General features: G+C 40.0%; 1 protein-coding gene across 1 annotated transcript; it reads right to left on the reverse strand.

Moving 5' to 3' along the window:
- Window positions 1-5,074: 5,074 nt before the first annotated feature.
- LOC145393707 (uncharacterized) lies at window positions 5,075-10,015 on the reverse strand. Its single transcript, XM_080267754.1, has 5 exons — window positions 9,744-10,015; window positions 8,241-8,349; window positions 6,569-6,797; window positions 5,229-5,517; window positions 5,075-5,090 (listed from the first exon to the last, which is right to left on the reverse strand). Exons 1-5 carry the CDS (start codon window positions 10,013-10,015, stop codon window positions 5,075-5,077), a joined length of 915 nt encoding a protein of 304 aa, XP_080123880.1.
- Between the last annotated feature and the right edge of the window lie 3,897 nt (window positions 10,016-13,912).

Consider the following 13,912-nt stretch of genomic DNA (forward strand, 5'->3'; position numbering starts at 1 on the left):
ACTATACTATTAAGTGTTAAATACCATCTCCTGTTCTATTATTTAGGTACCTGAAGTGAATAATATTGGTAAAAGAAATCTTAATTCTATCCATCTATCTATCTATCTATCTACAGCCAGATGCTTTAATCCCATACAGGGTGGCCACAAACATATCACCTCCATGTCACCCTGTCACCTGCCATTTTGCTACCCTCCCCCCAACTCAAATCCCTCTCATTCATACACCTCTCTACTTGATTCAACCACAGTAATCAGGATAACTTGGCTCCTACCACAGATTTCCGACTTCCCATGCCACAAAGGACTAAAAAGGTTTTTAAAAACAATCATCATCATCCGGACCTCCTTTCCCACCCTAGGGCAGGGTGAGGAATAGCAACGTCCAGACAGCCCAAGCTTGCCCATTCCAATGGGCCATGCATCCATTCACTCATCATTCAAGCCTCCAGAATCCTGGCTCCATCTGATATGTCATAAAACTTTCACCACATTCTGCAGCTTCACATAAATGTATCCGACAGGGTCAATCCAAACGCTGCCACATAGAAAGAGGTGTCAGGTCCCTGATCATGTACTTCTTTTCGCAACAGTCACCCAGCCAGTTCGATCTCTTGTCTGTCCCCTAGCCTCACCGACTTCCAAACCTCACTTCCTCACACACTCATCCACCATATCCCTCCACCTTCTCCTTGGCTTACCTTGTCTCCTCCCTCCTTCAAATTTGCTCAGATATACCTTTTTCACCACTCTATTGTTATCCATTCTCTCCACATGACCATACCATCTCAATACCTTGCACTCTCTTAGATTCTGGTGTCCACAGACTTCCTCACTCAGCATGTTTCACCAACCATCCATCCATCATCCAATCCTACACCGCCCCATGAGGAGCGTAGGAGCCCGGGGTTAGGCAGTTGGTCCCGACATTTAAGATGAGAGTGACCAACCTCACTCATCCCTGAGTGGCATTACATGAGCAATCAACCCCAACCACCCCTTGGATATAAACCTTCACCAGCTCAATCCAAATGGAGTGCAATAATTACCCACTAAACCACCAGGCACCAATATCAATATTTGGCTATATGGTTACCACCCTGTGTAGTAAATGGATTCCCAAATCACAATAGTTCGTATCCTATCTACTCTCTGTATTCCACATACATTTCTAAGCAGTCCCAGATCCACTGCTCTCACTCTTGACTTTTCATTTTCATGCCACACCATAATTTCACATCCATATGTTAAAGGTTGCACTAACACCCCTTCATGTAGGCCTCGCACAGCTGCAACACTCAAGCCTCTGTTTCTTATCAAGGCCTTCATAGCACCAGCTACTTCCATTCCTTGTGTCACTCTACTTTCCACTTCTTTTGCCCATATCCCTCTCTTTTCTATCACTGTACCCAGATATTTGAACTCTATCATCAACTCCAGTCTCTCTCCATTTACTGTAACATCACATTGGGAGTCACCTTCTCCCTCAATTACCATCACTTTACTCTTTTCTACATTTACTCTCAAGGAACAACCCTCACAGACATCAGCAAAACTATGCACTAGTTTACCAAGCTCTTGTCCGGTATTTGCAAGTAGCGCTACATCATCAGCATACAACAAATTTGAGATATTCCATCCATCACTATTCATTACCAATGCCATCCCTCTCTCCATTACTCATGTTTTTACTTCTCTCATCACCCCATCCATATATGCCATCCCTCTCTCCATTACTCATGTTTTTACTTCTCTCATCACCCCATCCATATATATTGAACAAACTTGGGGACATCACATAACCTTGTCGCATGCCCACACTGATCGTGAACCATTCACTCAGATGGGCCATTTACATTTACATATGCCTCACTACCATCATATAAACTGTTGACGGCACCTAGCAGCGTACCATCTACACCGCACATGCGCAAAACCTTCCACAATCCTTCTCTGTCTACTCTGTCGTATGCTATTTCCAGAGCCATAAATGCCATAAACACCTTATAGTCCTTCTCACAAGCCTTCTCCACCTCTGTCTCACTGCAAATATTTGAATCACACATTCTCTGCCACTCCTAAAGCCATCCTGTTCATCATTCACTACGACTTCTGATATCTCTCTTACTTTATAATAATTCTTCCATAGTGTTGGCAACCATCATCCACTCACGATGTAGTGATGCCTACTTCTTCCTTAGCCCTTATCATTCTTTTTCTGTAGCTGCCCTCCTCTCTTCCTATTTCTCCCATCTTTTCTGTCACTTCTTATTGCTCTTCTTTCCTTTATAGGTGGCTTTACATTGAGTGACAAGCCTAATGGTTTCCTGTAAGCCAAGAAACCATTTACAACGCTGGTGCTCCCTACGTGTCAACAAGTGGGTTGGTGGAGGGTTAGTGCCCCTTTCAGTAAAACAAATAACTCAAAGTCAAAAGGCCACCCCTTACGGGATTATGGCGTCTGGCAATAGATAGACAGACCTTCCCTACAACACTCAATAAACTTAAGCAATGGTAATTCTTGCACTCACTTTGCTCACCTCTATTTTGTATAGGGGTACAATCACAGCCTTTTTCCACTCTGCTGGCACAGTTTAACTCATCCATGCCTTCTTACATCTCCAACAAGCACTTCATTCTGCTCTCTCTACTACATTTAATCATCTCTGCATACACCTCATCAACCCCAGCTGCATTCCCATTTTATCAGCTGCTTCACAGGTTCTTCACCTATGTGAGTGTCACGTTTCCTGGCACTGCATTCCTTCTCTGCACATCCCCAAAACCAATCACGTTTACAACAGTCCTGCTCTCTCTATTCCCAATCAAGTTTTCAAAATATTCTTTCCATCTGGTCCTTACTTTATCTCCCATGGATTAATAATCTACCACTTACATTCTTCACACTTTCACATTTCTTTCTACTGTCACTTCTACAGTGTCACACCTCTTTCCAGAATAACTTCCTATTTTCAAAGTAAGTTGCATTCATTTTTCTTCCTAGAACATCATTTACCTCCTTCTTTTTCCTCTTCATTAGTCTCTTTACGTGTTTCTTGCTCTCCATATACTCAGTTCTTATTTCAACTGAATCCCTGTCCCATAACCACTCTAGCCACTAATAATAAATGTCTATCTATCTATCTATTGCCAGAAGCCTCAATCCCGTTTGGGGTGGCCACAAACAAATCACCTCCACATCGCCCTGTCCCCCGCCATTTCACTGCCCTGCTCCCAACTCACACTCCCCTCTCTCATATACCTCTCCACCCCATCCCTCCATCTCATCCTCGGCCTCCCCCTCCCTCTTCCCCCCTCCATCTCACTCACATACACTCTCTTCGTCAGTCTTTCACCCTCCATCATCTCCACATGGCCAAACCACATCAGTGTGTTCCTCATAACGCTTCCTATCACATCCACATCCACACCACAACGCTCCTTTATATCCTCATTCGTCAGCCTGTCTCTCCATGTGACTCCACAGGCTCCTCTTAAATAACTCATTTCCACTGCTCTCACTCTTGACTTGTGTCCTTCCAACAACGTCCAAGCTTCACTTCCATACGTTAGAGCTGGTATCACAATACTGTCAAGTAGTAACTTTTTCACTTCCATGCTCACTTCCCTGTTTCTTATCACTGCTTTCAAAGAACCAGCAACCTTTCTTCCCTGCTGTACCCTTTCAAGCACTTCACCCTCCAAACCTCCATCCTAAAGTCCCGTCCAGACGATCGAGCAATGCCCGCGGGCACAAGCGAGCAGTTTGCCTGTTGACGGGCTCACCGCTTGTGCCCGCGGGCAAATGCGTAACTTGCCCGTGGCAATTTACACATTTGCCCGCGGGCACAAGCGGTGAGCCCGTCAACAGGCAAACTGCTCGCTTGTGCCCGCGGGCATTGCTCGATCGTCTGGACGGGCCTTTACTCATCACACTACACAAGTACTTAAACGTACTCACATTTTCCAATTCCTCACCATCCAACCTCGCTGTACATTCACTGACTTCACCTCTCTCAAAGACCATCACTTTACTCTTCCCTACATTCACCTTTATATTCCATTTCTTACACACTCTCCCAAACTCATCCACCAAGCCTTGCAGCTCCCCTTCGTCTTCACTCAACAACACAGTATCATCTGCAAACAACAGTACAGGGAGTTTCCAAACACTATCCTTTCTCACCAGGGCCACTCCAACATCCACTACCCTACCTTGTACCTCTTTTATAATAAATGTCAAGAGTGGTATTAGCAAAATACAGTACTACTCCTGCTCCTCCTCCTCCTAACACCTCTCCAATGACATGCTTTTCATTGTATTTCTGCTACTTTAAGATGACATTATTCAATTTAAGAGATACTTCTTGTTGCAATATGGAATAATGAAGTTTGTTTCCAGCCCCCTCACTACCAGGTCTCTCTTCAAAGCTGAAGAAAATAATCTGGTGGTAGCAACATTAAAATACAAAATCTGTCATCTGGGAAAAGGATATCCCAGTTTCTATTTCAAAAGGATGGGTTATGTCCAGAAACACAGAAGAGAAAGCAAGAAAGTGACTGTAAACAATCACCATCACCATTACATCAAACCAATTTCTCAGTAATGCTATGATGTCAGCACAATCCAAAAGCACTGACATCATCATCCCAGCCTCTCTCCCCTTGAGAGAAAGAGAGAGAGAGAGAGAGAGAGAGAGAGAGAGGGAGAGAATCATGAAAACAAGAACACTATACCAGTACCCAGTATGACCAGTGATTACATGAAAACAGAATAGACTAAGGTCTTCTCACCCAGGTCTGTCGATGGAGCACCACATAATTGATCGTCAATTAACTCCTCCTTCACCTTCAACCTTTAAAACAGAAGAAACTGCTGTAATATTAAACTCTTATGTAATTACAAGCAGCAACAGAACTTTAATGAACAACTTTCTGTCATTTATTCTAGGCTTCATGGTAAAGCTAAGGGTAAAAAAACGCAATACATAACGAAGATCTACTGGACAGTAACAGCTAGTCCAATACACTGTACATTAAAAAACCCAACAATGCAAACCTTTCAAAATTAATATCACTCAAACTGAATTCTGCAAAGAGTTTATGGAAAGAAAGCATTACTTTAGTATAACAAGTTTTGACATACATAATTACAGCATGTGTTACACAACAGTTTTTTTTTTTCTTCATGAACAATTGAGAGACAATACAGGATTCCTTCTACATACATTTTAGCATCTGCATTTCCCTGTTTCTTTGATGCAGGTTTCATATGTGAGAGACATCTGTTTGTGTTCTTATCTTGAAGTTCTGAGGAACTTTGGACAGTCATAGTATCTTCCTTGCGGGTGTTGCGCTCAATAAAGCCCTTCAGGTAATAGTGCAGAGCAAGGAGATCAGCATCTTCCGCATGCATGGCAACTCTGCTTACTGTTTTCAGCATTTCTGTCACATGCTTAGTGTAATTCTCACGCTGGCTATGAGTTAGCAACGGTTGCACTGAATCTTCGGAAAACACTGCAAAAAGAAATCAGCTGTTAACTTTTGTAGCTTTGCTGTGTCACAAAGCAATGTTGTGTCATGCATCATCACCTAATCTAACTCCCTCATACAAAGAGAGGTACATATGATTCATGACAAGAAAACATGAGACTACCAGCAAGTGCTAAGTGAAATAAATCATACACTACAAAGTATAGAAGAAATTTTTGCAAGCAAAAATTTAAATTATATGAATACAACTACAGCTACCTGTACAAGGAGACATAATGTACCACATAGATAATACCCAAAAGAAGTACGGTACTTTTTTAAAAAGAATACTGAGGTCTATCCTGTATCAACATTATAAAATTTGTAAGCATTTGGAACTGATTCTAAACAATTAACCACTTTAGTATGATAAATTTTTGCTTTTTTGTTAACTCCTGACATTTTTATTCAGTGACTTACTGTTGTCGTTACCCTTTCCGAGATTACGGAATCTGCAAAAAGATGTATAAATAACAACTCCTTGTAGACAATGAGTAAAAAAAAACAATATTCATTAACCATTTCACAACAAAAATCTCCCCAAAGCTCAATTAAATATCTCTGTGGCAGCATGAGTAAAATAAGGAATCATCAGTCTCCATTAATCTTTTCCTCACGTCTCCCCAAAGGTAAGTCAAATCATCTGCGGCTACTGCAACAAGAAAAAATAAACCATCATTGCACTTAAGGAACTAAGACAAAGTACTCATAATGAGAATTAAAGCAATGATCTTCATGTACTGTATTATCGATTTAAGAAAGATAACATGTCTAACCAGAATTAAACTATAATTAGGATGAACTGTGGTGTATGTAGGGAACTGAGACAACACATCTCATACCAGAATTAAAACCATATTCTGCATATACTGAAGGAACAGACAATACAACCCTCACCAGACTGAACTCTAAAAGCTGCATGTACAGAAACTGTGGCTAGGGAAGAAATTAAGTCAAAATACCTCTTTACCATAACTTAAACTATGATCCGCATATAGCTAGTGTACATCAGACATCAATACAAAACACCCCTCACCAGAATGATAGTTATACTCCGTACAATCTTCTTGCTCGGCTCCATCACAGTAAATGGCTGAGTCATTGTTGAATTCAGACTGTGGTTGCAAGATAAGGGCAGCTTTGGTGTCAAGCTGCTCTAGGCCAGTGTTGCCTTGTCTTGGTAATGCGTTCATACCCCTGTGTATTCGCCGCCGCCTCTTCTGTCTGATGCACTGCAGCCCTTGGTACATGTTCAATGGTGCATCCTGAACATGAGGTACCATAACTGTTGCAAGATTGTTGTTTTTGGTCTTGTGACCCCAAGCACATCTGACCATGAACCCAGTAGACTGCAGGCTGAAAATGCCCTTCTGCAGTCCACCACCATCCTTTCAGGGGATAGGGGGAGAGTTGAGATATTGTATAACAGGGCAGCTAAGCCACACCACTATACTGGTGTCACCAAGTGAAGTTGTCCCTCTCCAGTAGTCACTGTCTTGACTTCATCACTAAAGAGGTCTTCTCTTGGCAAAATAAAATCATCCAGCTATAATATAAATAATAATAATAATAATAATAAAATAGTTATAATAATAAGAATAACAATAAAATATATTAATAATAAAATATAATAATAATAATAAAACAATAACAATAATAATAATAAAAAAACAATAACAACAATAATAATAATAATAGTAATAATAACAACAACAATAAAAAGAATAAACCTGACGAAGTTAAAAGAGTTTGTCTCTAGACCTAACTACTGTACCATGAAAGTTCACCCACAAGCTGATGTGGCTAATATTGTATTACCAATGGTAAAAAAAATAAATAAATAAAAAATAAGCTGGAAGCCTGAAATAGTTGCCTCTTCTGAGAAAACTAAAGAAACGAAAGCTAAAATCATTATCTGCTCATATTATGATGCCTTGACAGTGCATTCATTCCTACATCCTAGGTATATATAACCAACAACGAATATCATCTGAAGCTGGCAAGAATAAGATTAAAAGCATGTGGCTGATGAGGTTACATAAGTGGAATCCAAACACAGATGGTAAGACTCTAAGGAAGACATTTCCAGAGCGGAAAAATTGTGTGCATGAAGGACTGATAATGGACTTTTACATTATGCATTCCCATTCTGAAGGAATTATGACAAGACACTAAAAAAATTATTTAAACTGCCGTAAGATGCTGATGAGGAGCCTAAACATGGTGGCACTGTGTACCCTAGGTAGGGCAATTGTCTATCATATTATTGCCAGTATTAAAAAGAAAGACATGTTTATCATGGTACGGTATACAAATAATAAAAGGACATTTGGCAAGCCTAGCACATTAATAAAAATAATCCAAAACAATGGACATGCCTATTATACTAATTACAAAAAAATACAATATGACAACAGCATCAGTGCTTTGCAGGCAACAGGGCTTTAGGTTAATAATAGTTCACAGTAGCTAAATAATATACTGCAACCAATAACTAATAAACCTAACTCTGAATAAGCAATAACAGCAAATTTAACACAACTAATGTACAGTAGTCCTGTAAAGTACACTACAGGCAGCCATACTGGGTTTTGCACAGCTACCAAGGCTTGAATATGAAAAACAACATATTAAGGGCCAAAGTAGCTATATATGACTTACAAATCAAGCTCCACTACAGTACTGTGCTTTTAAGGCTTGCCTCTCACCTGTTCATCATCATGGTTGTGAATGAAGTTGGCTCTGGAGATAACAAGCTTCTGACCATCTTTACTGACATAAGCTGCGATGAAGGCCTCGCATCCCTCTTTGCCTGACCTGCAACAAACGGTATCAGTACAGTACTAAGAAAAATGTAGCAGTCTGTAACCTCCATCAAAAACAAACCAGAAGTGAGGACACAGCATTGTAGTAAAACTGGAAGTGGCAGTCACAATGGTAAAATCTACTGATAAGCTAAATACTGGGGTTCACTTCCACATCTACTGGTAATACTGAACCACGAAATCATCAATTACTTGACTCCTCCATGCTGACAATTGCAATGTATTTTTTTTCTTCATTGCTGACGGCTAGTGATTTTCAGAAATGGTTTTCCCATTCCACAGTTTTTATTGCACCAAAAGTAGTTCTTGGCAAAACAGGTGAGATGCTGGGTGGTGGCCTTTCACAAGATGCTATAGGTATTGGGGGCTTCCAAGGTTAGGTTTAGTGGCAATCCTTGGTAGATAATACTATGTTGGGGTTAGGGGGCAAAGACCCTCACATAGGTTAGGATGCACTGCTATGTCCAGTTGGTGAGATCGTAAAAATGTAAACATGTGGGTGCAGATGTCTGAGGCAGACATATTATACCAATAATAACCCTGAACAAATTTGAAAAAGTAAAGCTAAGTCTTGTTATTAAGTTAAAAGTCACATTTCAAAATATCAATTTCTTCCATACAAACGGTACGGCACTTAAGGGCTGGGGGACTGACGTATCAGTTTCTGCCGCCATGTATATAACATAGCAACTAATGAACAACTTTTCTATTGGCCTTTCATAACTTACCATGGACTTAACTGCATAACTGTCACAAAGGGTAATCAGACTAATAAGGGACTTCCTCTACGTTATGAAGTCAAGATGATAATCCTTAAGGAAGGACCACTTTTTCTTGTTTGTTCTTTACAAAAGCTCTTTATGAAATCTCTTAAGTATTTCCTGATTGTGCTTCAAACTTTTGATGTCTTTATTTCTTTTAAAAGCAGTGAAAAGCATATAAAATGCGGTGTCTGTTTACAATCCCTAACCACCGAAGACATAGCTACAGGTACCATTTTGTACTGTGCAGACAAACAAATATCTTAAAATTTTACTTTTGAATGAAATTACCCTAATCAGTGCCTCTTTATCAATGCCTAAACTAAATTTTCATAACTTAACCCAACCCTATTATTCCTAACTTAGCCTAACCCATCCTATTTTATGCTAACCTAGCCAAATTTATCCTGATCTAACCTAACTTACCACCTAGGTAATCATATTTTACCTGTTTACTGCTTCACACTAGAAAATGCACTTCTGTACAACTATACAAAATCAGTTAATGAATTCAGAAGCAGGTACCGGTAGCTAAATTTTTTCTTTTATCATTTTTAAGAGGTGGTCCTATGTCTCCTTCACGATTACCAAAAATATTAAGCAAAAGGCTACTGAACTTTCACACCTTGGACGTCGACTTTTCTTCGTGGGCTTTGGATCATATGAGCGGCCTCCCTTGACGCATGTCCATATTACACTATAGTATTTGAGGGCTGGCAAGATATTACTTGTGTCCACTCTTTTGGCCGCTGCCTTAATTGTCCGTGAGTCTCTTTTCCAAAAGCTGACATTCTGTTCTGCTTCCACCCGCTTGATGGCGTCCTCCAGCTCTTCAACCGAGGAAAATTCATCCCCAACACGGAGGACCTGTCTCTTAATATCAATGCCCACATCCATGTTTGCCACTAGTGAGTCCTGGATAGTTTAAAGCACAATTTATTTATTTTTTTTTATTTTTTTATTTTTTTTCAAATTATTAGGCAGTATTGTCTATTGTTACATACACCAAGGTCCTCTACCGGTACTTATATATGGGCTTCTTGATCCTTTGCCTACATTATAGGTTATCTATATTATCTTCATAGTCTTGTTTGTCATACCTCTCTCTATCGGCTCTACTGGTCTCAGATATCCAATAATTCTCAGTGGTAATTTTCCTAGCCTTGGCTTCTGCTGCTGTCAGGCAAAACGCTCTGGTACTTCCTGAGCCTAGAGTAAAACTATAAACCAAGTAATTCACAAAAAAAGGTTCACAAGGATGACATGTGGGTGAGCAGGAAAGTGCAATAGCCACAGAGCTGTCAGCCACTGGACGCAAAGATTCAGAAAGACAGGTCTGCCCTGCGAAGACGGGCGAGGCAAGACGGCCGTCAGCCGGTTAAAATGGCGATGGGAATCCTACGCGACGTACGACCGTCACTGACTCAGGCATACTTATATACGTACTGCACTATGATTGTAATAATCCTCTGATCATCACACTAAGCTTCATGACTGCTACTTACTGTATATGTCTGGAGGTCTTTACATTTTATGTTCAAAATTTCGCTGTGACGCGTACGAAATATACAGTATTTGTTTACGCCGCCAGCGGACAAGAACCGTCTTCTCCGGCGGACTGTCTTCTAATCATAATTTACTAAGAAACATACAACTAACTTTGTATTATTCACTTAATACTATGCAATAAAAAAAACATGCATGTAATATATATAAACAAACTGATCAACATGGACGCTGTCTTATAATCAAATGTTAATTAAAAAAATAATAATAATTAAAAAAGTACATTCTGCCTACAGTTTACATGCCCACTGTTTCGTATTTATAACTGTACAAGACATGTTTTTCATTAAACCATACCAAATGTTGATTTTACGAAGCAAAGTGACCGCATTCTTAAGTTACTCCTTTCAATTACAGAAAATGTAACAAGTTGTTCTAGCAGCAAGTTTTACACATATGTCAAGCTTGTGAGCTGGGTTGTATTACTGCATTCTTCAACTGAATTTTATGTGCAAACCTTTTACCCTACAGACAAAAACAATGATACAAATAGCATGAATTTAGAGTGAAAATATGTGCAATGTAAGATTTTTAAAAAAGGTCCGCTAGAACGTACGAGTGTCATCGGCTGCAGGATGGCGGGCAACTAAAGTGTCAGTCCGAAAGTTTGTGCCAGGAGTGGAGGTTGTGTCTGTTGTGTCTTCGGTGCCGCTGAGCGTGACCCAGTAGTGTGAAAAGTGAAACTGTATAACTGTTTTACACACTTATATCTCCAATACTTGTTGTGTATGAATCGAGAACTGCACGATACTGAGAGCAACAAGAAGAGCTACACCAAATCGTGCTGAAAACTTGTACGATAAATTAAAGCTATTACATTTTGAACTGCAGCAAAATAAGGACCTATATTACAAAAATTCTGATGTGGACAATACCTACGATACGCGTGGATTTGGATACTGCCAGAACGAGGATTATGTGTTATATGGTAAGGACTACAGCTTCATATGTGTGTCTGTGATCACCTTTCAACCTAATTATACACTTTAAAATTTCCATGGACTTTACAACAATCGTCTTTGCGTCATTTTCCTTTCATTTTTAGCAACACATTCTTTTCTCCTCTCAGGCAAACTTATGATACCGATTATTCATCATTTTCACCCTTGACTACCGTTCCATATCGCTAGGTTTTCGATGAGATAATTTTTAATGCCGGGTTCTGTGCTGTCAATTTTCTTTGACTTTGTATTTTTTTGTTTTTTGTTTTTCTTCATTTTTATCCTGATTCTGAGTTCTTTTTTCCTTTTTTTCAGATTGTTGTTATTACTGTAATATTTTCTACACATCTGCTTTCAGACTTTTTATTCATATTTGATACATACATGCCTAATCATTATGACCAATTATCTTTTAATCCTTCAATCGCTTTATAAGGAAGCATGAAAGAAGTTTGATTTTTCTTAACCCCTCCCCCCTCCACACTCATCAAAATTGATTTTCTTAATTTTCCGAAACTCTCTCTCTCTCTCTCTCTCTCTCTGATTTTTCACATTATTTCTATGTACAGTATACTTTCTCTCTCTCTCTCTCTCTCTCTTGTGGCTGTTGCTACCTAGTGAGGGCGAGGATCCATATTCGTCCCAGAATGTAAACAGCGAATTTTTTTGCTCGCCCAGCTGCCGAATCGAACCCCGCCCCTCAACACAACATACAGCTGTGTTAAACTTATATCGCGTTGAAATCGTGTCAACATGTATAAAAGAATCTTGCTACACATTATTATTATTATTATTTTCATCATCACTCATAGCCTACTTCCGACGATGATAATACCTAATTTTGATATTTGCTAAACATCATCGTCACCATCATCATCATCATTTTCATTACCGTATCCACTGTGGTAAGGGTAGTTGGTTCGATTCCATCCTAATGGAAGCCGTCATTTGTCAACTGGTAGCAAGGTTCAGTTTCTCACTAAAACAAATTTATATTGAGCAATGGCCTAAAAAAAAAAAAAAAAAAAAAGACTCTTAAGAACGGACGCGAGCTTGATTCTAGCCAAAAGATCTGCAGTGGTAGTGTAGCCCCAGGTTCATCTGCAACGTAATCCCGGTGGACTGCAGGGAGAAACTATCCTGCAGTCTACCATCCTTCTTTCTGGGTATAGAGAGTACATTGTGGGACTTGTGTATAACCAGGTAGCTTCACCGTGGGGTCATATCATTGCCGCCACATGAAGGCGTTTCTCAATATAATTCATTCATTCATCAAGACAGAAGCTATCGTCATGTTTCAGCTTATTTCCTCTAGCTCAGTGGCAGAATATGACAGCACTATGTGCAGCCTTTCCCTTGCACTTCTTTATGACTAGCACCATATTCTTGTTTTATATATATAGATAGATAGACAGATAGATAGACAGACAGATAGATAATGATGATATTAGCCTTCAAGATGGAGATGGTAATTTCACGCTAGTTACAGTGGACGGAGTGTAGCTACGTATGGCACTGCAGTGAGCGTCGGTGATTTCGAGGATACACAAAATACCTTCTCTGGTTAACCATGTGGAGATCATTAACGTTGTGGTGAGGGACTGCGGTTCGATCTCAACCCGAAAGGGATCTGCATTGGTCAGCTGGATGGAGATTATTAACCCATGCAATCCGATGACGCACTGTGGTTTTCGTTTTACTCTGCTTCTACCCCTAGACAATTTCATTCAGCTTAGGGGAGACTTTTCTACCATTTCATCCTTGTTACCACTAAGCAGTTTTATGCAGTTCACGGGTCAGTAGGCTAAATATTACGAACGTTGTGAGGGTCGTGTGTTCGATCCATATATATTTTCTTCGTCCAACATGCTAAAATATGAACACTGTAGTGAAGGTCGTGGGTTTGACTCCACTCTATAAGTGATCTTAAATGGACCGTGATTCGGCTGGATATAAACGCTGTGGTGAAGGACGAGCGTTCAATTCCAGCCAAAAGGAGATGAAATATCCTCCGGTGAACTCGGACACTGTGGTGAGGTACGGGGGTTCAGTTCTACACAAATGGAAATCTTATGCAGTAGGAAGGCTGGATACCGCTAACATCCTCACTAACGTTGACGTCTTATACAGTACACATATTTCTGCATCAGATGGTTTATACTTTGTTTAGGAGACATTTTGGGAACTAGAGAGTTAGAATTCATTGGTCCCTTCTCTACAATACGTGCCTACCTCCCTCCCCCTCGTAGGGTAAAATCGTCCAGTGACAATAATCTGTGACGTCATC

Source organism: Coenobita brevimanus, chromosome 25 (assembly GCF_032717465.1).
Source record: "Coenobita brevimanus isolate Jiangsu-jjx chromosome 25, ASM3271746v2, whole genome shotgun sequence".
Taxonomy (NCBI): domain Eukaryota; kingdom Metazoa; phylum Arthropoda; class Malacostraca; order Decapoda; family Coenobitidae; genus Coenobita; species Coenobita brevimanus.

Coding starts and splice junctions, on each gene's coding strand:
- LOC145393707 (XM_080267754.1), bottom strand. CDS start 10,015: ATGGATGTGGGCATTGATATTAAGAGACAGGTCCTCCGTGTTGGGGAT. Junction 8,350..9,743: donor AAGAAAAGTCGACGTCCAAG/GTGTGAAAGTTC, acceptor CGTTTGTTGCAG/GTCAGGCAAAGAGGGATGCG. Junction 6,798..8,240: donor ACAACCATGATGATGAACAG/GTGAGAGGCAAG, acceptor CCTCATGTTCAG/GATGCACCATTGAACATGTA.